The following is a 24,827-nucleotide window of genomic DNA, read 5'->3' as shown; positions in this document are numbered from 1 at the left end:
TAGTCTGTATATGGATATGAGTGGTTCCCTGTAAATGAAAATGCCATTTCACTCTTGACCTGGCATTGGCTGGACAAAGAGTACAGAACAAGAACAAAGGATCTTATTGAAAAAAATACCTTGTTTTATTAACAATAATGACAGTCGTGCTCAGTAAATGAGAAAAGATCAAGATCACTTTGTTAATGTTGTCATTTCACTTGTGAGAAAGAGAGACCTTTCAGTACAATTTGTGCACATACTTGTTTAATGGTGATGGTGATGTTTATATAGAATTAAAGTAAGAATTAACCAATAGCTGGAGCAAGAAGAACTAAGATTATTATTATTGGGCTCATTTATTGGTTTTGTTGGACTTGGTTCTGGCATTCCTATAGACTGAGCCGACTAAATCAAAGTGACATGGATTGTCTGAAACTTTGGGATAAAATTTTATTTCTTATGTGACAAAAAGAAATAAATTGAAATGCGAATGTAACAGACAACAAATTCGTAATGTTTTGAACCTGGGACATCAACTTCTAACAAAATGGGGAGAAACAACATTATTTAGTCTCGTGTCAGAAACGTACACGTACTTTTAAAACATAAACTTTCATGGCCAGAATTGTCACACTTAATAAAATATTCTGGGCTATTATGCCGTGGTCAAATGGATTCCACCGAGCGAGGTGGCGCAGTGGTTAGCACACTGGACTCGCATTCGGGAGGACGACGGTTCAATCCCGTCTCCGGCCATCCTGATTTAGGTTTTCCGTGATTTCCCTAAATCGTTTCAGGCAAATGCCGGGATGGTTCCTTTGAAAGGGCGCGGCCGATTTCCTTCCCAATCCTTCCCTAACCCGAGCTTGCGCTCCGTCTCTAATGACCTCGTTGTCGACGGGACGTTAAACACTAACCACCACCTCAAATCCACACATATACAGACACAAGCAGACATATTTAAAGACAAAGAGTTTGGGCAGAGATGTCAGTCGAGGCAGAAGTGCAGAGGCAAAGATGTTGTTGAATGACAGGTGAGGTATGAGTGGCGGCAACTTGAAATTAGCGGAGATTGAGGCCTGGTGGATAACAGGAAGAGAGGATATATTGAAGAGCAAGTTCCCATCTCCGGAGTTCGGAAAGGTTGGTGTTAGTGGGAAGTATCCAGATAACCCGGACGGTGTAACACTGTGCCAAGATGTGCTGGCTGTGCACCAAGGCATGTTTAGCCACAGGGTGATCCTCATTACCAACAAACACTGTCTGCCTGTGTCCATTCATGCGAATGGACAGTTTGTTGCTGGTCATTCCCACATAGAATGCGTCACAGTGTAGGCAGGTCAGTTGGTAGATCACGTGGGTGCTTTCACACGTGGCTCTGCCTTTGATCGTGTACACCTTCCGGGTTACAGGACTGGAGTAGGTGGTGGTGGGAGGGTGCATGGGATAGGTTTTACACCGGGGGCGGTGCCAGAGGGTAGGGAAGGTGGTTTGGGGATTTCATAGGGATGAACTAAGAGGTTACGAAGGTTAGGTGGACGACGGAAAGACACTCTTGGTGGAGTGGGGAGGATTTCATGAAGGATGGATCTCATTTCAGGGCAGTATTTGAGGAAGTCGTATCCCTGCTGGAGAGCCACATTCACAATCTGATCCAGTCCCGGAAAGTATCCTGTCACAAGTGGGGCACTTTTGTGGTTCTTCTGTGGGAGGTTCTGGGTTTGAGAGGATGAGGAAGTGGCTCTGGTTATTTGCTTCTGTACCAGGTCGGGAGGGTAGTTGCGGGATGCGAAAGCTGTTGTCAGGTTGTTGGTGTAATGCTTCAGGGATTCCGGACTGGAGCAGATTCGTTTGCCACGAAGACCTAGGCTGTAGGGAAGGGACCGTTTGATGTGGAATGGGTGGCAGCTGTCCTAATGGAGATACTGTTGCTTGTTGGTGGGTTTGATGTGGACGGACGTGTGAAGCTGGCCATTGGACAGGTGGAGGTCAACATCAAGGAAAGTGGCATGGGATTTGGAGTAGGACCAGGCGAATCTGATGGAACCAAAGGAGTTGAGGTTGGAGAGGAAATTCTGGAGTTCTTCTTCACTGTGAGTCCAGATCATGAAGATGTCATCAATAAATCTGTACCAAACTTTTGGTTGGCAGGCCTGGGTAACCAAGAAGGCTTCCTCTAAGCGACCCATGAATAGGTTGGCGTACGAAGGGGCCATCCTGGTACCCATGGCTGTTCCCTTTAATTGTTGGTATGTCTGGCCTTCAAAAGTGAAGAAGTTGTGGGTCAGGATGAAGCTGGCTAAGGTAATGAGGAAAGAGGTTTTAGGTAGGGTGGCAGGTGATCGGCGTGAAAGGAAGTGCTCCATCGCAGCGAGGCCCTGGACGTGCGGGATATTTGTGTATAAGGAAGTGGCATCAATGGTTACAAGGATGGTTTCCGGGGGTAACGGATTGGGTAAGGATTCCAGGCGTTTGAGAAAGTGGTTGGTGTCTTTGATGAAGGATGGGAGACTGCACGTAATGGGTTGAAGGTGTTGATCTACGTAGGCAGAGATACGTTCTGTGGGGGCTTGGTAACCAGCTACAATGGGGCGGCTGGGATGATTGGGTTCGTGAATTTTAGGAAGAAGGTAGAAGGTAGGGGTGCGGGGTGTCGGTGGGGTCAGGAGGTTGATGGAGTCAGGTGAAAGGTTTTGGAGGGGGCCTAAGGTTCTGAGGATTCCTTGAAGCTCTGCCTGGACATCAGGAATGGGATTACCTTGGCAAACTTTGTATGTGGTGTTGTCTGGAAGCTGACGCAGTCCCTCAGCCACATACTCCCGACGATCAAGTACCACGGTCGTGGAACCCTTGTCCGCCGGATGAATGACGATGGACCGGTCAGCCTTCAGATCACGGATAGCCTGGGCTTCAGCAGTGGTGATGTTGGGAGTAGGATTAAGGTTTTTTTAAGAAGGATTGAGAGGCAAGGCTGGAAGTCAGAAATTCCTGGAAGGTTTGGAGAGGGTGATTTTGAGGAAGAGGAGGTGGGTCCCGCTGTGACGGAGGACGGAACTGTTCCAGGCAGGGTTCAATTTGGATAGTGTCTTGGGGAGTTGGATCATTAGGGGTAGGATTAGGATCATTTTTCTTCGTGGCAAAGTGATACTTCCAGCAGAGAGTACGAGTGTAGGACAGTAAATCTTTGACGAGGGCTGTTTGGTTGAATCTGGGAGTGGGGCTGAAGGTGAGGCCTTTGGATAGGACAGAGGTTTCGGATTGGGAGAGAGGTTTGGAGGAAAGGTTAACTACTGAATTAGGGTGTTGTGGTGCCAGATTGTGTTGATTGGAATTTTGAGGTTTTGGAGGGAGTGGAGCTGGAAGTGGGAGACTGAGTAGATGGGAGAGACTGGGTTTGTGTGCAATGAGAGGTGGTTGAGGTTTGCTGGAAAGGTTGTGAAGGGTGAGTGAGTTGCCTTTCCGGAGGTGGGAAACCAGGAGATTGGATAGTTTTTTGAGGTGAAGGGTGGCATGCTGTTCTAATTTGCGGTTGGCCTGTAGGAGGATGCTCTGAATAGCCGGTGTGGATGTGGGAGAGGATAAGATTGAGGACTTTTATTAAGGATAGGCGTTGACAGGTGTGTTCATTGGCTGAGTTGATGTGTAGGTGAAGGATTAGGTGGGTGAGGGCAATGGATCGTTCAGTTTGGAACTGGTATAGGGACTGATGGAAAGAGGGTTGTAGCCAGAGATGGGAACTTTAAGTGTGAGGCCTTTGGGGGTAATGCCAAATGTCAGACAAGCCTGAGAAAATAAAATATGCGAGCGCAATCTGGCTAGGGCGAAGGCATGTTTGCGGAGGGAATGCAAATAAAACTTAATGGGGTCGTAGTGGGGGTGTTGTGAGGGTGACATGGTATTAGAAGGTGGAAAGTGTAACATGAGGTTGAAATGAAAATGAAAGATAAAAATATATGGGGAGAGATAAGGGTGAACTAGAAAGTAACTGGGGATCTGGTATGAAAAAAGGCGAAAAAGTGTTGGTTAAGTTGATCCTGTGGTGAACTTGGGTTGGTGGACAGCGATGTGCATGAAGTGTAGGTGGTTGTGTTGCCGCTAAAACACGTTAAAGGACGGAGAAATTCGGGAAAATTGGGAAAAAAACGTGTAAATGTATTAAAAGGAGTGGTGTTGTGGTGAAAGATAACGAAAATGGGACTAACAATTGTCTGACAAAGAAATAATGACGTTAAAACCTATGGGGAGCGGCTAAAAATGATCATGATGTGCGAAAAACGGAAGTGGAAATAAAGTGAAAGTTATTAGAACTAGCCGAAATGGTTGTTTAATACATGAAAGCAGCTGTTATTGAACTAGAAACGGTGGATTTTATAGCAGCAGTAGTGTTGAAAGCAGAAAATAAAAATTTTTTGGTTATGGTTTGGAAGTGGGTTACGTATTATTGAGTATATATAGGCGGGATAAAATTGTATTACGGTAAAAAGGGGAAGGTGAATACGAAGTGAGACTACTGGTAAAAACAGAAAGAGAAAATAAAGAGAAAATAAGACGACAGGAAAGATTTCGAAATGCAACAGCGACAATAACAAACGTAATTGTTGGGTTCAAATAAATGATACGGTTATAATAGAGGGAAACATTCCACGTAGGAAAAATATATCTAAAAACAAAGATGATGTGACTTACCAAATGAAAGTGCTGGCAGGTAGACAGACACACAAACATACACACAAAATTCAAGCTTTCGCAACAAACTGTTGCCTCATCAGGAAAGAGGGAAGGAGAGGGAAAGACGAAAGGATGTGGGTTTTAAGGGAGAGGGTAAGGAGTCATTCCAATCCCGGGAGCGGAAAGACTTGCCTTAGGGGGAAAAAAGGACGGGTATACACTCGCGCGCTCGCACACACACACATATCCATCCACACGTATACAGACACAAGCAGACATATTTAAAGACAAAGTTTGGGCAGATATGTCAGTCGAGGCAGAAGTGCAGAGGCAAAGATGTTGAGGCAAAGATGTTGTTGAGTGGCGGCAACTTGAAATTAGCGGAGATTGAGGCCTGGTGGATAACGGGAAGAGAGGATATATTGAAGAGCAAGTTCCCATCTCCGGAGTTCGGAAAGGTTGGTGTTAGTGGGAAGTATCCAGATAACCCGGATGGTGTAACACTGTGCCAAGATGTGCTGGCCGTGCACCAAGGCATGTTTGGCCACAGGGTGATCCTCATTACCAACAAACACTGTTTGCCTGTGTCCATTCATGCAATTGGACAGTTTGTTGCTGGTCATTCCCACATAGAGTGCGTCACAGTGTAGGCAGGTCAGTTGATAGATCACGTGGGTGCTTTCACACGTGGCTCTGCCTTTGATCGTGTACACCTTCCAGGTTACAGGACTGGAGTAGGTGGTGGTGGGAGGGTGCATGGGACAGGTTTTACACCGGGGGCGGTTCTTGCCAAGTAAAAATTTGCTCTGCCTCTTCAGATCTCAGTCAGTTCATAGCCAGGAGGTAGGGTTTCTGAAACTGTACTCCATCCAGGAGGAAGTAGGTTGTAGCCCTCCATAGTTGCAACCTAGCTTTTTCAGCAGTGGTTCCAAGTGTCATTGACATTCTTAGGAAACTCCTCCTTGATTTCAGTCCAGTCATTGCAGGTGCAGTTTGTGCCCATACAGAGGATGGATTCTCTCTTGCTTCACTTCCTTTCTTTCCTGATTCATATGTTTTTATTCGAACAGGTGGTGGCACTATTCCTGCGAAGTTGTAAAGCCATTTGACTTGAGTGCAAACACTCTGTTATGATTCTGCAGGTGTCATTGAGAGCTAAGTCCATTTGTGCAGCATGCGTTGAATTATACAAACTGGGCATGCATACTCTGCCGCAGAATAGCGTAGTATCATTACAGAAGGTCATAGTACTTCAGGTTGACTACCCTACCATGATCCGGCCAGTTTCTGTAGATTGCTCCTGGCGAAAACTTAGGACTTGCAGTTCATGCAGTGTCTCATGGAAGTAAGAGATCTAGCAGGTATCACTCTCCATACAGAGGAGACATTGAGTCACAGAGAGGCACATTGGAGACCGGTATACCTTTAGCTTTCGGTCAAAAGGCCTTCTTCCAAAATAGACCCCATGTGTGTTTTCTATTTTGGAAGACAGCACTTTGCTGAAAGATAAATGTATAACAGTCTTTTTGTTGTGGCTGCCTGTGACTCGGTGTCTCTTCTATTTGATGAGTAGCAATCAGTTGTTTTCATAATATTGTTATTCCATTCTGGATTTCCCACTATTTGAAAACAGGGTGAAGTAGTCAAAGCAAACTTGACAGGAAAGGGAGCAGAGCCAGGATTGCCAGTTTCTTTCTCATTTTGATGTTTCTCCATTTGACTTGTGGTGACTCACTTTTCTGTTTACCTCTTCAATAGCTCAAATTCTCCCCTTTTTGCTACATGGAGACTATGCCTTGAAAGCTAGTTAATCTATTGAATATCTTCCATATCAGTTAATTTGCCACCTTTGTTACATTGACCAACTCTTTCTCTTATGATTTTGTTTGTTCTCTAGGTTTCAGCCTAACGTATTGTCTTAATTTTTGAGAGGCAAGATGTTGTATTCCTAATCGAGTGGTGGTTATGGAAACCCTTCAGAAGTTTGTATAAATCTCCCTTGCAGGTAAAACTGTCCAGCTGATCCAAAGTTTCCATCCACTGTTATTTCTCTCCTAATTTTCTAAGCCTTTAATTGGGCCATAGGCTATCTGTATAGCTCATTTAGTAGAGATTTTTGCCTATACTCTTCATAATTTCATATTTTTAAGAAAGTGAATTCCATTCCACACACTGCTGCAGAGTGAAAATTTAATTACAGGATTTTGATGTAATTGCACTGTATTATTTTACTTACTGTACTACAGTCATTAATTAAATAATTTTTGTGCATGCAGAGAATGTCACAAGAATATCGTGATGCCTGTGATCTGTGGGAATTATTTAATTCGACGAAAGCCAGCTTGATGGAAGCAGAATCAAAACACACTGATGACTCGGACCGCAAAGGAAAAATCATTCTCAAAGTTGGTAAAATAGTGAGTAAAATAATATAATATAGTTTAGTTATCATATAACGGCAGTAGTAGACAACGTATTCATTTAGGACTTGCCATTGCAATGTTCCAACAATGGTTGTTGTGTCTGCCGCTACTTGATTATTCCACTATCACTTACCTTCACCATTCCATATTTTAGCATTACTTAGAAACCATTGAAGTTTCATTTTTTAGCCTTGTAAAGTTATTTGCAATGTTAAAAGATCACTTTGATATTAGTTTAGTATTTTTTATTGCCAACATTTTCTTCTTTTCTTTCTTTCTTTCCTCTCTCTTTTTTTTGCCGACTTGCATAAGTACCTGTATTTAATTTTGTGTACCTTTCAAAAAATGACTGGATGTAGTATTCACCAGTTTTTCAAATGTTGTTGTTGTGGTCTTCAGTCCTGAGACTGGTTTGATGCAGCTCTCCATGCTACCCTATCCTGTGCAAGCTTCTTCATCTCCCAGTACCTACTGCAACCTACATCCTTCTGAATCTCTTGAGTGTATTCATCTCTTGGTCTCCCTCTACGATTTTTACCCTTCACGCTGCCCTCCAGTACTAAATTGGTGATCCCTTGATGCCTCAGAACATGCCCTACCAATCTGTCCCTTCTTGTCAAGTTGTGCCACAAATTTCTCTTCTCCCCAATCCTATTCAGTACCTCCTCATTAGTTATATGATCTACCCATCTAATCTTCAGCATTCTTCTGTAGCACCACGTTTCGAAAGCTTCTATTCTCTTCTTGTCCAAACTAGTTATCGTCCATGTTTCACTTAATTCGGCTACATTCCATTATCCTCGTTTTGCTTTTGTTGATGTTCATCTTATACCCTCCTTTCATGACACTGTCCATTCCGTTCAACTGCTCTTCCAAGTCCTTTGATGTCTCTGACAGAATTACAATGTCATCGGCGAACCTCAAAGTTTTTATTTCTTCTCCATGGATTTTAATACCTACTCTGAATTTTTCTTTGTTTCCTTCACTGCTTGCTCAATATACAGATTGAATAATATCGGGGATAGGCTACAACCCTGTCTCACTTCCTTCCCAACCACTGTTTCCCTTTCATGTCCCTCGATTCTTATAACTGCCATCTGGTTTCTGTACAAATTGTAAATACCTTTTCGCTCCCTGTATTTTACCCCGGCCACCTTCAGAATTTGAAAGAGAGTATTCCAGTCAACATTGTCAAAAGCTTTCTCTATGTCTACAAATGCTAGAAACGTAGGTTTGCCTTTCCTTAATCTAGGTTCTAAGATAAGTCGTAGGGTCAGTATTGCCTCACGTGTTCCAATATTTCTACGGGATCCAAACTGATCTTCCCCAAGGTCGGCTTCTACCAGTTTTTCCATTCGTATGTAAAGAATTTGCGTTAGTATTTTGCATCCGTGACTTATTTTTCAAATATTACGTTTATTACTGCCAAAATGTCACATAATCAACAAAAAATGGATTTTGCATTCACTTGATTGGTGTTGTACTAATAAATGATTGTGCACACTTCGCACTTTTTTGTGTCTTTCTGGGATTTCATTTTTACAGTGCGGCATGCAGAAGTTGAATGGTAATCTCCTTGAAACTTATATGAGCATTTAATCTGCGAAAGAAATGCAGCTTATATCAACATTACTTTTTTACTTGTAAATTTTCTAGACTTGGTGAGGTTTAAACAAAGTGGCTTGGTATGTTGTACAAGTGGTTAGGAAAAATATTCTTTTATGCTACTGTCTGGTAATAATAAGGTTAATATGTAACTTCTTCCATCCGTGTTGCAACAGTTTCAGTAAATGACACCACCACCTATTCTTAGAAATTCCTTTCTCTTGATCCATTTTGACATGAGGTCTTATCTTGCAGTCTTAGTAGGAGCTACAACTGAAATGTGATTGTCAGTTGGTTTTGTAGTACAAAGCTCAGAAGGAAGTGGTTTAGTGACGTATCGTTGCTTGCCTCACTTCGGAGGCAATTGATGTGGGAGAGTAAGACATGGGAGAGAGTAGTGACACAGAGGGAAGTATCTTGTGTCTTAATGGCAACACACTTTACATGCCATGTTGGTCAAGTATAATAATTCGTACCATTCACTGTAGACAGTAAGGATAGGCAGCAGTGAGAGAAGGTATGAAATATACTGACTTCTACTGAACTAAACTAGGGTGTTTGAGCTTACTATAAAGTTTAAAGATTCTAACAAAACTTGCAAAATTACTCATGTTCTGCTGTTTTGGCATCATTCATAGGCAAAAAAGTCAATGAAAGATGCTAACACGCAAGTTATTCTAGTATCTGCACTGAAGCCAGAAAAATAATATAATTTGCATAATACTTGTCTAAATTAATGGTATTATATTGAAAAATCTTTGAAATATTCATTTACTGCCCAAATGGCCAAAACTTACAAACCTGGATGCATCTTGTGTTTACATGAAAATACAGGCTCTACTCATCATCAACCTGTGAAGACAAAGGCACGCAAACAAGTACTGTGATGGTTGGTGTTTGCTTAGTTTCAATCCTCAGTAGAATAATTCCATCACTGCCTGCAGGAACTCCACCCTTTAGCTACCTTTCTATTTAAAATGATGCCAATACCTATTAAATCGTTCATTGATTCTGCCATTATTACTATGTGATCAGCTGACCAGGAATCTGTCCTCTTTCCATTTCTCTTTAGTAATCCCAGCCAAGTCTGTCTTTAGCCTGTCTCTTCTCTCTTTTTGAGGTGTCTAGTTTATCTATGACATTCAGAGTTCTGTCATCTGTCACTGATGTGTAGAATGCTAGTCTTATTCTTCATTCTCTTACACGTGGGCAGTCTTCACCTTGAGTTTTGAACATGAGACTAATTAATCTGCTGGTTTCCCCCCCCCCCCCCCCCCCCCCCTCAAAGTGGTAAATTGGTATTATTTCAAAAGATGTCATGTAGATACTCTCCATGTGTCAAATAAGTGGTTTTCATTGCTGACTGAATCTCTACATGCCATTGATCCTTACTTATTTTGCCATCTTCTAGGGGAAAGTTTCTCACGTGAAAAGCAGGAGAGGGCTCTGAACATCTGTCCATACCTCCATGCTTTTTTAACATGGCTGTTAGCAGAATGAGGGTGACTCCTTATACTGGAAGCCTTCTGTCACCATAGCTGATGGTCTTTAATCAAATTCTAAGTAGTGACTGGAGTGGAGCATAGAACATGGGATTTGGGATTAGTATTCAAACATGCTAACTTCTAGATGATGGTTTTCTGTTGTATTTGAGAGTTCCATTTTATGTAAATCTGATGGCTACACTGCTGACAAGGGTGAAAGTTGAGACAGAAACTTTCTGTTAAACATGAGCCATTTGCAAAATAATTGCGTATGTATCGTTGCGAGCTGCTGCTGATTACAGAATGAAATAATAGTCTAGTTAGTACAAATGTATTTGAAATTTAAAGATTTTGGTTACGTCCCCATCTAATTGGGTTCAAATTTCACCCATGGTCCATTATTGGTTAATGTTGTGGGTGGAGGACCATAACATTTTGCTGCTGCTGTCAGAAAACGTCTTAATGTATCAGTATGGCACAAGAGGGATAGATCCAGCAGGGTCTGATCATTGCTCTCCAAGATCACCTGTCCTAAATCCTTCGGTTTTTTCTGTGGTGGGTCATCTCTGAACTGAAGTGTACAACACCCCTGTTGATGGGGTTGAACTGGAGCAGCTAATTCTACAGTCTTGTTATGATCTAAGAGATCTGGAAATGCTAGAAAGAATTTGTAACTCACTACGATAGACAAGTGCAATCGCATCCGAATACAAGGATGACATGTGGGACACCTTTAACAGGGACAAGTTTTGGTGTAACTTATTACTTTTAGTAAGGTGATGGTGTCACCCAAGATGTACCTAGCCTGTTAATGATGATAGCCACTGTGGAAGTATTTGTAAGTAGCTAATTAGTTTTGAATTGTAAACTGAAAGTTATTGTTTGCACATGTACGTTGGTCCTGATGTATGTTGCGTGCTTCCAGAGTGGGACAGTGGCAGTTTTTGGTACATGCTCTGGTACCTGCAGCTGGGCAGATTGAGTTTATGCAACATCAAAGTGAATGTCGAGATGTGTTAATGTGAGAAATGAAAGGACAGATTAATTTCAGCAAACAAGTAGTGTGAAACAGGGCAGTGCATTTTCGCCTGTCCTCCTCATTGCGGTCTTGAATGAGATAATGTCTTAGGTGGCAGAAAAAATTGAAGATAAGATGAAAGCAACGGTGTTCGCAGGTGACTTCATGATTTGGAGAATCAGGGAGGGGGAGAGTCAGGAACAGCTGGAAGCTTACAGGAAACTGTAAGACAGTATGGAATGAAATTTATTGTAAATAATTGAGAGATCCTGTGTACAACTAGAAAGGTCAACCAACTGGTAGAATAAGAATTGGAGGTGAACAATTGAAGAAGATGGAAAGTGTCAAGTTCTTGGGAAGTTGTGATATAGGAAAGTGGAAGAAATGAGAAAGAGACCGATGAACATGGCAGCAGGGAGAAGAATTCCTGTGAAGTGTTAAGTGCCTGGTTCAGGACAAGACATCCCATGAAAAAAGCAAAGAAGAGATATATACAGAAGTTACTACATCCCAATACTGACCTACACATGCAAAACACGGGTAATGAAGAAGAGAGATGTAAGCTGATTACAGGCATGTGGAATAAAGTTCCTCAGAAGTTGGATAGAAGTAACAAGGAGGAATAGAATGAGGAATGAAAGATCAAGGAAAATAGTGAAAGAGGAACCCTTGCAAAACAGGAGAGAAGCATCAAGCTAAGCTGGCATGGGCGAGAGGATTCCCAAGAAGACACATGAAATAGACGGAAAGTTAATGGCAAAGAGGAAGACCAAAGGATAGATGGCTCAAAGGTGTGGAGGAATATGTTGAAAAAAGAGGCGAGGACCGGACCAAAGTGAGCACAGAAAGGTAGTGGAAAAAAACAGGAGTATATGGTGAGGCTTGTTGTTCGAACCCAAAAACACTGTAATTTATTGCTTGAATTATACACACATGTGGAAGACAACGGACAGTACAATCAAACAATACACAAGTGGCCGGCAAAGCCTTGCACTCCAGCATATTAGTTCCAACAGGGGATGCAGCCTCCAGGCTGCGCACAACTGCCGGGTGGCCCTTAGTGACCGAATCAGGCACAGACTTCACACATGAGCTATGAAGTGGCACACATGCAAAATTGGTAGTTACAGCACTTATGTTCCAACAGACCCAGCCTGGGGCTGGAAATTGTTAATGATGATGATTATGATGATGATAAGTAGAAACTTGAGCGTTGGTATCAGTTTACAGATTCCAGCAGAACAACAGCTGCAGATCTGAAGTAGACCACGTCAAGAAATAACTACATGGTGGTTTGTTTGAATAGTGTTGAAAGAGGCAGCAGTTCAGAGTTTGCGAGAAACGGGCCTCGTAATCTGAACATACACACAGTTTCAGACATAGGGACCACTTCAAAGTGTACAGTAAATAGTGATGTACAATGTGCTGACGTAGTATTGTATTGTTAGTTAATGAAATGAAATGATTGTATGGCATTGTTGGCCGGGAGGCCCCATGCGGGGGAGTTCGGCCGCCGTATTGCATGTCCTTTTTAATTAACGCTACTTTGGCGACTTGCAGGTAAATGATGATGGAGGACACAATGTAAATCCTAGATAAAATTTGAGCCCAATAAAATGGAGACTTAATTGAAAAGTTTACTATTTCAAAATCTTTGTGAATTATGTGGTCCTCAGATGGTACAACAGAAGGATTTTTGTGCACAGCAGTGATTTTAAACACTGAAAATTCAGTATTTTGATATTCTGTTCACTGTTTTCCTCTTCAGCACCAGATAAATCGTTGAAAAGATGTATGGGATCCAGAATGAGATTTTCACTCTGCAGCAGAGTGTGTGCTGATATGAAACTTCTGGCAGATTAAAACTGTATGCCAGACCGAGACTCGAACTCAGGACCTTTGCAAAGGTCCCAAGTTCGAGTCTCAGTCTGGCACACAGTTTTAATCTGCCAGGAAGTTTCAATGTATGGGACGTTTTGATACATCCTGTGGCTTTACATTGGACCATTGCTGTTGTCATCTTATGTTTAATATTATTATTATTAGAAAATTCTCAGTAGCTTTATACACCTCGCTTGTAACAGATGCAAGAAATGATATTATTTTTGAATTATCCGTACTTTTTCTATTTATGTGAGGATGTAACAGTCAAGGTTTATAATCAATAAAAGTTCTGAGGTTTCCAACTGCTAAAGCAATTATAATTGCATGAGCTTTCAGCCAAGTACTCTGTGGCTATTTTCAAGTGGTATCACTGCCGGTGGGCTGCTGATATGCCCCAATAGACACTAGCCTCCAGCTGTGACGTCACTGGTGCTTGTGGCATCTCCATATACTAGCGTACGTTGACTCGGCGTTCGATGCACCCACTTCGACCACGCGATCCCTTGATCCCATGCCGTGCCGAGCTGCAAGCCACCGTCTCTCTTTAGTGTGTTAATGGTGATTTTTATTTCAATGACTTCTTTAATTACACAATCCCAGAAGCCATTTCTGTGAGCCACGATGGATATTTTGTCAAATTTAATCTGTTCCATTTTCTAAAGCATGTCCAGCTAAAGCAGATTTCTCGGGGGACCGTAGGCAATAAAACCTCTTGTGCTCTCTCCTACATTGTTCCACAGTGCATTTTTTTTGTCCAACATAAGACTGGCCACACTCGCAATGCGTCTTGTAGACCCCAGGTGTTCAGAGACCTGCTGCTTCTTTAACCGGTTTCAGGAATTGACAGATCTTCGTCAGAGGCCTGAAGATCGATTTGATCTTGTCATTTCAGAAGGCAACTTATCTTGCCTGATACAGAGCCACGGAATGTCAAGAAAGCAAGTTTCTTTTCTTGCTCCTCGTCAGTGATTTTGCTGTGAGTCTTGTGTGAAATAACTTCATTTATTTGATGGGCATTATAGCCATTGCTCCAAGATAATGCGCAGGTGGCTCAGCTCATGGGGCAGTTTACCAGCATCTGATATCATTCTTGCATGATGCACCAGTGATTGTGAAACAGGGCACTTCTGTGCCTGGGGGTGATGGCATGTGGTGTGCAAGTACATGTCTTTGTGGGTTTGCTTTTCTATAGATGCTGTGGCCAAGGCACCCATTTCGTTTGCAGCGGAAGAGTACGTCGAGGAAGGGCAATGCAGCTTCTTTTCCTACCTCCATGGTAAACAGAATGTTACTGTTAATGCCATAGAGGTGTTCCAAGAGTTTCTCACGTCCATGGGAGCAAATGACGAACGTGTTGTCAATGTATAGAAAGCAACAACTAGGCTTTAATGGCACCAGGTCTAAAGCAATATGCTCAAAATTCTCCATGAAGAAGTTTGCAACAGCTGGAGTGAACGGGCTACCCACTGCAATGCCTTACATCTGATTGTGAGAGTGGTCGTTGTACAGAAAGACATCTGACCTCCTCTGTTTGGTGGAAGACACTGTGGACAAGAATCTTCTCCCACAGACACTCAAATCATCTTACTTCCAATGCTCTACCAAAGATCTCCAAAGATAGGATGCCATTTTGCCTCATCATATCTCATTGGTTCACCAACCAACAAGACGACAAAGCACTTGGCTAAGCTTGTTGCTCCACATTTCTGACACTGAGCATCATATTAAAAATTCAGCAGATTTTTACTAACAGAATTAATTGTCTTTGTCTTAGTGGGGGCGACATTATGGTCAGTCCTGATATGGTGATGCTGTTTACAAATGTGCCTAACAAAGACTGTTTGGACCTAGTGTGCCAATCCATTGTAAATGAAGTGATTGATTTATTTAGGCACACTCTGACGTATTCTTATTTTCTGGCCAATGGCCAGCATTACGATTAGAGGGGCGTCCGGTCATATTTAGGTTTTCTGTGATTTCCCTAAATCGCTTAAGGCAAATGCTGGGATAGTTCCTTTGAAAGGGCACGGCAAACTTCCTTCCCCATCTTTTCCTAATCTGATGTGACCGATGACCTTGCTGTTTGGTCCCCTCCCCCAAATCAACTAAGCAACTGTTGATCAGATGGATGGCGTTGTGATGGGGAAGCCCATTAGCTCCAGCTGTTGCAAACCTCTTCATGGAGAATTTTGAGGGTATTGCCTTAGACATGGTGCCATTAAAGTCTAGTTTCTTTCAATATGTTGATGACACATTCGTCACTTGGCCCCATGGACATGAATTCTTGGAACACTTCAGTAGCATTAACAGTAACATCCTATTTACCATGAAGATACAAAAAGGAGATGCCATGCCCTTCCTTGACATTCTCTTCTCCCACAAATGAAATGGATTTCTTGGCACTGACTGTGCTCTCTCAGAAGAACCATCCCAGCATCTGCCTGATGTGATTTAGGGAAATCAGAATGGCTGGACGTGTGTTTGAACTGTCTCATCCCGAATGAGTGTCCAGTGTGCCACCTTGCTCGGTCACTGTAGAAAACCAACCCTCACAGACATGTACTTGCACGCCATCAGTCATCACCACCCAGCAGAGAAGCACACTGTTTTACAAACATTAGTGCATCATGCAAGAATATCTGACGCTGATAACCTGAAGCACGAGCTGAGCCATCTGCACAAGGTCTGGGAACAATGTCTATAATGTCAATCAAATACAGGAAAGGATTTCACACGAAGACTCGCAGCAAGACCACCAATGAGGAGCAGGAAAAGAAACTTGCTTTCTTGTCGTTCTGTGGCTGTGTGTCGGGCAAGATAAGCTGCCTTCTGAAACGACACAAAATCAAATCGATCTTAGGACCGCCGATGAAAATCTCCAATTATTGAGACCAGTTAAAGATGCAGCAGGTATCAAAACATGTAGGGTCTACAAGATACCTTGCGATTGTGGCCAGTCTTATATTGGATAAACAGTGTGCTCTGTGGAACAATGAAGGGAAGAGCACGAGAGGTTTTATTGCCTACACTATTTCGAGAAATCTGTTTTAGCTGAGCATGCTTTAGAAACTGGCACCGGATAAAATTTGACAAAATGTCCATCGTGGCTTGCACGAATGGCTTCTGGGATTGTGTAATTAATGAAGCCATTGAGATTAAAATAACAAATAACACACCAAATAGAGAGAGTGGCCTGCAGCTCAGCTCAGCACAGCACAGGATCCAATGATTGTGTGGTTAAAGTGGACTTACTGAATGCTGAGTCCACATATGCCAGTATATGGCGATGTCGCAGGCGTCAGTGATATCACAAACAGCAGCTAGTGTATATAAGGAATGTACCAGCAGCCCACTGGCGGTCATAGTACTTGGACGAGTGCTCGTACAATTTTAATTACTTGATGTAGTAGGAAAACTGAGAACTTTTTGTTCAATGTTACCACTTCAAGAATCTGCATTCTTATGGTTTATAATCATTTTTTCAAATGATGCTACCACACCAAGAGGAATAATTGCTGTGTTTCATCACCTTAATTTTATTTTTTAATGACAGTGCAGTTTATGATACATTTGAACTTCGATTACAGCTGCTCAATTTTATTTTTTAATGACAGTGCAGTTTATGATACATTTGAACTTCGATTACAGCTGCTCTGCAGCGGACATTTTTCAATAAATTGCCCTCTTCTGATGTTTTTCAACAAGTTACACTCAATTTATCTTTCGAATTTGATTTTAATGACTTTTGAATGAGACATAACATCCTATCCTTGTTGATTTACATTTTTGTGATTGTTGTCATTACAAAAGCATAATGGGTATTTGTCTTTTTCACAGTTTTGACCAGATTGGGGCTGTTTGTAGCCAGTAGATGTGAAATATTTCTATCACATGTGCGCTATGGGTGTTGGATGATATATTCTGTATTTAGTAATGATGTCACCTTAATGTAGCATTATTCATGTGGGTGAGAGAGTTTGCAGGCTCTGAAGATGTGGAAGGCCATGCCAATGATAGCATAGCTACTGGTAGTCAGCCAAGCTCGACTGAGGAGTCACATGAAGTATGTAACGCAATACCCCTTCTTCCTTTTTTGTATCCTGATTCCCACCCCTTTGTTTCAGAGATACATGCTTAGTCAATATAGATATATAATTTGTATAGGGGAAGAGAGCTTCGAAGATAATCACAGAATTGACATTTCTGTTAGACGCGAGTAAGGTGCAACCAGAAATGAGAGGCAAATACCTGCAGCTGACCCGACTGTGCAAGTTGCGTGTTTTCACTCCTGTGGAACCATTCAGCAAGGACGAGAGGGTGGCGCAAGTAGTGGGCAAGCTCACTGGCACCTAAAACACATCCAAAGTGAAATAGCATGTATGGAGAGGACACTCCGTCAACCTACAGTTATGTGAAATTAACATAGCTAGTGGTATTTCATTGATTAAAAATCTGGAACAAAATGTATTTATGTGTGGGCACCAGGGTCGCTACTAATAGTGGGAGGGTCCATCAAAGGTTTATTGGCCAGTCACAGTCTGCTTCAAACTGGACAGTCCTCAATTAGTTAGCTACTGGCCCACCTTGGTGCCAGTTTTTCTCTTGGGAGTATGGAACACTAGCTTTGCTGGAAGTCATCGGCATAATGTTGACATCTGCCGAAACAAAAGAGAAAGATACTGATAGGGAAAAAATCTCAACAGCAAAAAATAATTAATGTAGAATAATGAAATTTCAGGAATACATTTGTGTAGGTAACATATTTAAGTGATTAACATTGCAAGATCACGGGTTAATGTAAGCACAACATAAGTCATTGCAAATATGAAATGCCGGTTCATTAATAACCAGTGTAACTGCCAGAATGTTGCATGCAAAGTTGTACATGCGCTGGATGTCAGTTGCGGGGTGGAGTTCCATGCCTGTTGCACTTGCTCGGTCAATACGGGGATGGTTAATGATGTTTCAGAATGATGCTGGAGCTGTCGTCCGATAATGTCGCATGTGTGCTTGATTGGGTTGGGTGTATATGCCCTAAGACAATCAGGAAATCCGGGAAAAACATGGGAATTTTTTCATCTGGGAGAAAACCTGGAAAAACCGGAGAATATTTTAGAATTTTGGTAATTTTTCATTGTTTCAGTTAAAATTTTGTATTTCTGACTGGTAAAAACTAATACTCTAACAAACAATTTTGCTGTATCCCACTACTGCAGAATAATACTGCAGTAATAAAATCTTAATGAGAGGGGAAAAAATATAAAGCTTAAGTTGCAAAGGAAATGCATTTATGACATTTATGACGTCAAAGCACAGTGCACACACAAGTGTATGCCAACAGCAAAATGTGTCGAAGGCTTTAGGACGAAGAGTATGCAATACTTCCTAACAACAAATTGCTTCCGATGAACGTGACATCTCAAATGTTTGCATGAGGTTTGTTTAAACAGTTGCCAGCAGGCTCATGTGCATGCACAGTTGAGTTGCATATGAGCTGTACCTTCTACCACTTCTGGCTACTTAAAGTGTGGCTGTTAGCAGTATCAGCAGTAGCAACAAGAGGCCAGGTGCTAACCTGAAAAATTTTTCTGGCACGCGCCCATGCTGCCAGATTTGCGCATCCGCAGAGTAGTCTGAGTTGTAATGGGGAGGGGGATAGTCTTCACATGACCCCATGTTTTCGTTTACAGTTTTTGCATCAAATGAGAACAAAACTGATTTCTGTGGCTGGGAACTACAAAGTAAATTAAAATACATTCACATAAGTATGGATGGCTAAAATATGTTGTTAGTTTCTGTTTTCTGAATTTATTTTATTTTCACGGTTCCAGCAGTTGATCATTAATGGCCTTGCAGAACTATGAAGTTATTTTAGTCTATTTGCTAAAGAAATTTGGCTTTTATTAATCTTGTCTGCAAAGACAGCCAATTTATTTGTAAAGAAGTGTCTCATTCCACGCTATTGGCTAGTTTCAACTGTTTACTGAATTTCAAGTGCACGTTTTCATCATCTAGCACGTATGGCTTCATGCCATAATGAAGAAGAAACATGAGATACTATAGTACTGGTATTCAAGAAAATTTGCATGTCATAAACCACATTGAAAAGCTTAATATCAGGGTGGGGCCTACTTATTTTGAATCTGGAGATATGAATGTGCACTTTAAGTCGAATTATGCATTTTAGTATATTTTACAAAATTCTGATGCCCTTAGAATATCCTCTGATATCCTGTTTCATAATGTAAGATTTAATGCTATATACATACAAACATACGGGCTTCCTACGTCGTTGTAGCTGTGCGTGCTCAGTAATGCCTGTTTTCTGGCACTTGCTGGCAACTGCTGAAACGAATTCGAACAGGTCGTGGGAAAATGTTGTGAATGGTGGTTTGAAAAGTGTTACTTACAAAGTAAATTTCATTTTACACAAGATGAATTATGTTACGTGTGAGAATGTGCTTTGAAGTTCTTAAATTACAGAGCATTTAACTCTCGTTTAAAGCTTAACACTTTGAGGGCCAGCCACTTAGAAGAATTTTGAGCCCAGAAGGCCAGACATTTATGTCATTATTTAAAATTTTATTGGCACTTTTGTGTGATGTATCATGAAGTGTAACACGCGCCAAGAAGACCAATATTACATGTGAAACCGCAACTTTTCTTGTAGCTACACTAAGTATATTAATTTAAACTATTAACTTTTCCTGTTTGTGTGTTTGTGCACTTAACATTGGCATGTGAAAAAGTGGAAAATTAAAAATACTTGAGCAGAAGGATGAGGACAAAACAGACAATTAGATAACTGATTTTTTTCTAAGTGCAGTTAAGTTGAATAAAAGTGCCGGAGAAGTGAACATTGAATATGATAAAGAAGTACATTATTACATTAGTTTAAGTAAAGAAGTAGTGTTAGGAAAAGAAGAAAATGAAGTTTTAGGTATTGTGAAGCTCTTACATGTTACAAGGGGTCCTAAAGAAGTTGTGGGTTATCTATAGTGTGTTGTGTTGAAGTGCCTAATTCTGCTCGTACGTCAGATAGAAATCGCACCCCAGACAATAACTCCAGGTGTGAGTTCAGTGTGTTTAGCTAGCAGACAAGTTGACTGCAGGCTCTCAACTGACATAACCAACACTTGGCCATCACTGGCACTGAGACAGAACCAGATTTCATCAGAAAACTTCCACCCTGATCTCCAATGGACGGTTGCTTGACGCCATTTGAGTCACAAATGCCGGTGGTTTGTGGTCCGTAGAATGCATGCTACAGGGCGTTTGACTTAAGAGTTATTCTTGAAGTAATGAATTTGTAACAGTTAGCTGTGTCACTCTGATGCCAACTGCTGCTCAAATTGCTACTGCAGATGCAGTATGATGCGCCAGAGTCGTATGCCGAACATGATGGTCTTCCCTTTTGGTAGAGCCACGTGGCCATCTGGAGCCCAGTCTTCTTGTGACCGTACAATCTCGTGATCACAGCTGCCACCAGTCGTGTTCAGTGGCTACATTTCTGCCAAGTCTTACTTCAGTATTGCAGGAGGAACACCCAACTTCTGGTATCCCTATTACACAACCTCATTCAAACTTGGTGAGATTTTGACAATGGTGTCTCCACCTTAAAGACATTCTTGACTAACATTAACTCACCGCGCCCAATCTCAGAGGAAACTAATGCACACAACCATTATAATCGTGTATTTAAAGGAAATATGATTTGCAGTCTCATAGTGCTGCTACTAGTGCCTCTCTTGTGTGACTGGTGCGAAATTGGAATAGACATCATCTTTCTGATATGTTGGTGTTGCTAAACTTCTTGGTGTATGATTTTGTCTTCTGTTAGTGTATAAAGCTGTCTCACTACGTCTAGGAACATAGAGTATCCATACTGTGATGCAACGCTTCCCAGACACATGTGGAAGCTTTAAAGATCCACACAAAACAGCTGTCATGGACATGAATTACCTAGGCTTAATGTTGCTATTACAGCTTTGTAGGAAACCTAGCTAGCAGACGAGGGTTCAGTTCTGAAGAAAATTGCACATTTTTCTGGAAGGAAAAGGACATTGCTAATCCCAAACAACACAGTATTGGCTTTGCCATTCATAGCGATCTACTGAAAGCCAGATCGGTATCTCAGAACGCAACATGGCTTTGTGTTTGACAACTAGCAGTGGACCAATGATACTAATAACTGTATATGCACCAGTGCTGACCTCAACTGTGGACTTTACGAATATCTCAGTGAAGTGGTGCAGTGAGTGCACCCTGCAGACCGTCTGTGCATTCTAGGCAACTTAAGTGCCCATATTGGATGTGATTCTGCTGCTTGGCCGGACTGCCTAGGTACACACAGAGTGGGCAAGTTGAATGAGAATGGTTTACAGCCACTTGAATTTTGTGCCAACTACCAACTGTGTGTTGTTAACATGTACTTTAAATGCAAGATACACCCCATCAACTAGAACTGATTTTAACGAAAAGGAAAGATTTGCCATTTTCTCCACACATGCTCCTTCCATTTTCTCCACACATGCTCCTTCCATAATGCTGACCGTGACACTGGACGTATACTAGCAGTGATAAAAGTTAGATATGTGCCTAAAAAGATTCAATCTGCTAAAACACCTAGTAAAACCAAAATCGATCTTTGCAAATGAAGGACCCTGCAACAGTAGAAATATTTGGTGACAGAGTTCAGAAAGAATTTGACACCTGAGACCCAGACACACCCATTGCTGAAGACTGGCTGAAAATAAAGTCACTTCTTACTACTAGTGCTGGCACTACATTTGGTACTTTGAAACCGAAATCCCAGGATTGGATCCATGAGACTATCAATGCCTTGAAATCCCTTCTTTATTCGAAGTATCAGGCAACTATCAACTGGCATTCAAATCCTTGCAACACTATCTGCAGGGATCTAAGCAAAGCAAAGGCAGTTCAGCACACAGCTTGTAACTGCATTAACATACTGTTAGAGATTTTGAGGAAGTATACAGGAGTGTGTTGAGGCTGGAAGCATCGGTAGAGTATATGCAGGTATCAAGAAGACTGCGGTGGGTGGAATACTATTCCAACCTTTATTCACATTTGGTCAACGTCAGCCCAAAAGCAATAGGAGAAATTCATTAATTGCAAAATGTCACAAGCTGGATGCTGTGCCTATTAAGGAGCAGCTTCAGAGGGCTGCTGTGTAGCTTAAATGCAGGAAATGCCCTGGTAAAGACAACATCCACAGAGAACAAACTCACTCAGCTCGTCTCAGTGCTCTACAACCTTTTATTGGAATATGGGCCTGAGGGTACTGTGCACAGGATATACACAATGTCAACATTGTCACTCTTGTACAAAGGTAAAGGCGATTGCGGTGATTGCAATTCCTACCATGGACTGTCACTGCAGATTATTATCGGAAAAGCATTTGCCTGTGTGGTGCTGGACAGACTGAAGAATCTCGCGGAGCATGTGTACCGTGAGTCTGAATGCGAGTTTCAAACCCAGTGATCTTCTACTGATACGACCTTCACAATCTGACAAAGTTAGGGGAAATGCCATGAGCAGAAAACCCAGTGGTTCATTGCTTTTGTCGACCTAAATGTGTCACTTGACCCAATCAACAGGAAGGAACTGTATGCCGTATAAGTGAAGAAAGGGTCTCCTCCAAAACTCGTGAAGATAATCAGGGCTTTTCTTAGATATGATGGGTGCTGCAATATTTGGAGGAAGCACATCAAACCCTTTTCTTGTGCAAAGTGGACTTTGTCAAGGCTGTGTACTGGCCCCTTGTCACTTCTCAAAGTTGCTTTCTGGAAAACAAACCCGGGCATCCATCTACACACCAGGGCTGATTGGAAACTTTCCAACATCTCATTACTCAGGTCCACATGCTACTGTGAGGACGTGTTTGAGTGTGTGCTATGGACACAGAATCTTCAGAAAATAAAAGCTTTCTTATGAACACGTCCTCACAATAGCTCCTGGACCTGAGTAATGAGATGTTGGAAAGTTTCCCATCAGCCCTGGTGTGTAGATGGATGCCCGGGTAAGTAAGCTTTTACTTTCTGAAGATTTAGCGTTCATAGCACACACTCAAGTCTACTTTCAAAGGCTGATGGACAAATTTGTTGCTGCATGTATGTTCTTGTCCATGTCTGTGAATGTAAAGAAGACTGTCATTATGGCACAAGGATACAGAGATATGCTAGACATAATATTAGGTGGCTCATTGTTGAATGTAGTCAACAAATTCCGCTAGCTTGGTTTTCTAGTGTCAGAAGGTCTTTCTCTAGATGACGAAATAAACACAAGAACTGGCTAAGCGGTGAATACATTTGGAATGGTCCCAACAAGAGTATGGGACAATAAACACTTCAGTGACCACAAAAATGCTCATTTATGAAGCACCCTTTTGTGTGGTGCTGAGACTTGGACATCATGTACCAAAGAATAATGTAAGCTCAATAGCTTCATCTGCAATGCTTACAAGACGTTCTAAGCACAACATGTAAGGACCATGTAACAAACCTGATGGCCCTGAGCGCTGCAAATCTATAGCGCATTGTGCCATTCTTGAGGAACGCAGCCTGTGGTGGCCAGGACACTTACATCACATGAACCACTCTTTTCCTGACACACATCACTTAGTGAGAAACCACTTGCCAAGAGACCTCAGGGAAGACCTGCTTTGCAGTTTATAAAGATTCCACAAAGCATGCTTAATGCACATAATATTGACTGAGACAAATGGGAGGGATCACGGAAGACAGCAGAAGATTGAGGAAACTCCACAAGAATGGAAGTTCCACAATGGCGCCTGGCTCCACAACTTATCAGCCAAACAAATGTGTATGCGAGTGCCTCTGATGAACCCCTCTTTTTGTGTGGTATACACTTGCTCCTCATGCAAGCACGAAGTTAGTGTAGGCCATTGATGATGATTATTATTATGATTATGCATGAGTTTACAGTCGGTACTGGACAAATCAATGCAGCATCTCCCCTCTCCCTCCCGAATTCTTTCTCGTACTTAATGTTCATTTGACTCAAAGGCTGACTGCAATATGGCAACCAATAGAGATTTTTTATTGTCACGTTGCATGTTCTGAGAATATATTCTGTGGTGTGCACAGGAACTGAAAGAAGCTCTGATGCATTTTGTTTGGTAAGCACAATAATACTAATTGGGCAAGTCTTGTTTTCTTAATATTTATTTATATGTCTATCAGTATATAGTTTCTTCAAATTTTAATTTTTCTCTTTTATTTAAAAGAAATTGCTAATCACATGGCAGTAACACATATAAGGGCTTTGATATTTTTATTCTTTGCTTAGAGTTGGTGATGTTTTCAAAATGTCCTTGCCTGCTGTAATTTTATGCAAAACCCACGAGTTCAACTGAAAATGGTTGTATTGCCTAAAATACACAACTGCATTTCTCGTCTGATGACTTTTATTGCAGAATTTCTTTTTCTAGTTTATCCATTGGTACAATCCAAATATTTCAGAGAACAGATGATAGAAAGAAATATCCACATAATACGTATATAAATATGTAGAAGGGAGGCTCATTTAGAAGCTTGCAGTTTTAAAGAGCGCCACATTGATCAAGCACACACAAAGTTACAAAAGAACATCAGAGTGTCTTAAAAAAGAGAAGGTATTTTTGTAAAATCAGAAATGATTACACACAATAAATCTGGATAAATAAGAAATTATTATGTTTTTGTTGAGTGAAAAGTTATCCTCAGACACAAAAATTATTCT

At 41.6% G+C, this 24,827-nt stretch overlaps 1 protein-coding gene across 12 annotated transcripts in view; it reads left to right on the top strand.

The window, feature by feature from the left end:
• Positions 1-24,827, top strand: part of LOC124622653 (protein polybromo-1) — a 336,599-nt gene that overhangs the window by 16,509 nt on the left and 295,263 nt on the right. For 11 of the 12 annotated variants that reach the window (XR_006980668.1, XM_047148440.1, XM_047148439.1 and 8 more), the window contains exon 5: positions 6,927-7,067. Coding sequence is in view for 11 of the 12 variants with exons in the window: in XM_047148440.1 (XP_047004396.1) it covers positions 6,927-7,067 (141 nt within the window). In the remaining variant the exon portion in view is untranslated. The remainder of the gene's footprint in view (positions 1-6,926; positions 7,068-24,827) is intronic. The other variant, XM_047148436.1, reaches the window with a different exon arrangement.

The sequence above is a fragment of the Schistocerca americana genome, chromosome 7, assembly GCF_021461395.2.
Source record: "Schistocerca americana isolate TAMUIC-IGC-003095 chromosome 7, iqSchAmer2.1, whole genome shotgun sequence".
Lineage (NCBI taxonomy): Eukaryota > Metazoa > Arthropoda > Insecta > Orthoptera > Acrididae > Schistocerca > Schistocerca americana.
Note: the sequence above shows the minus strand (reverse complement) of the source record. Positions and strands in the feature narration are given on the sequence as shown.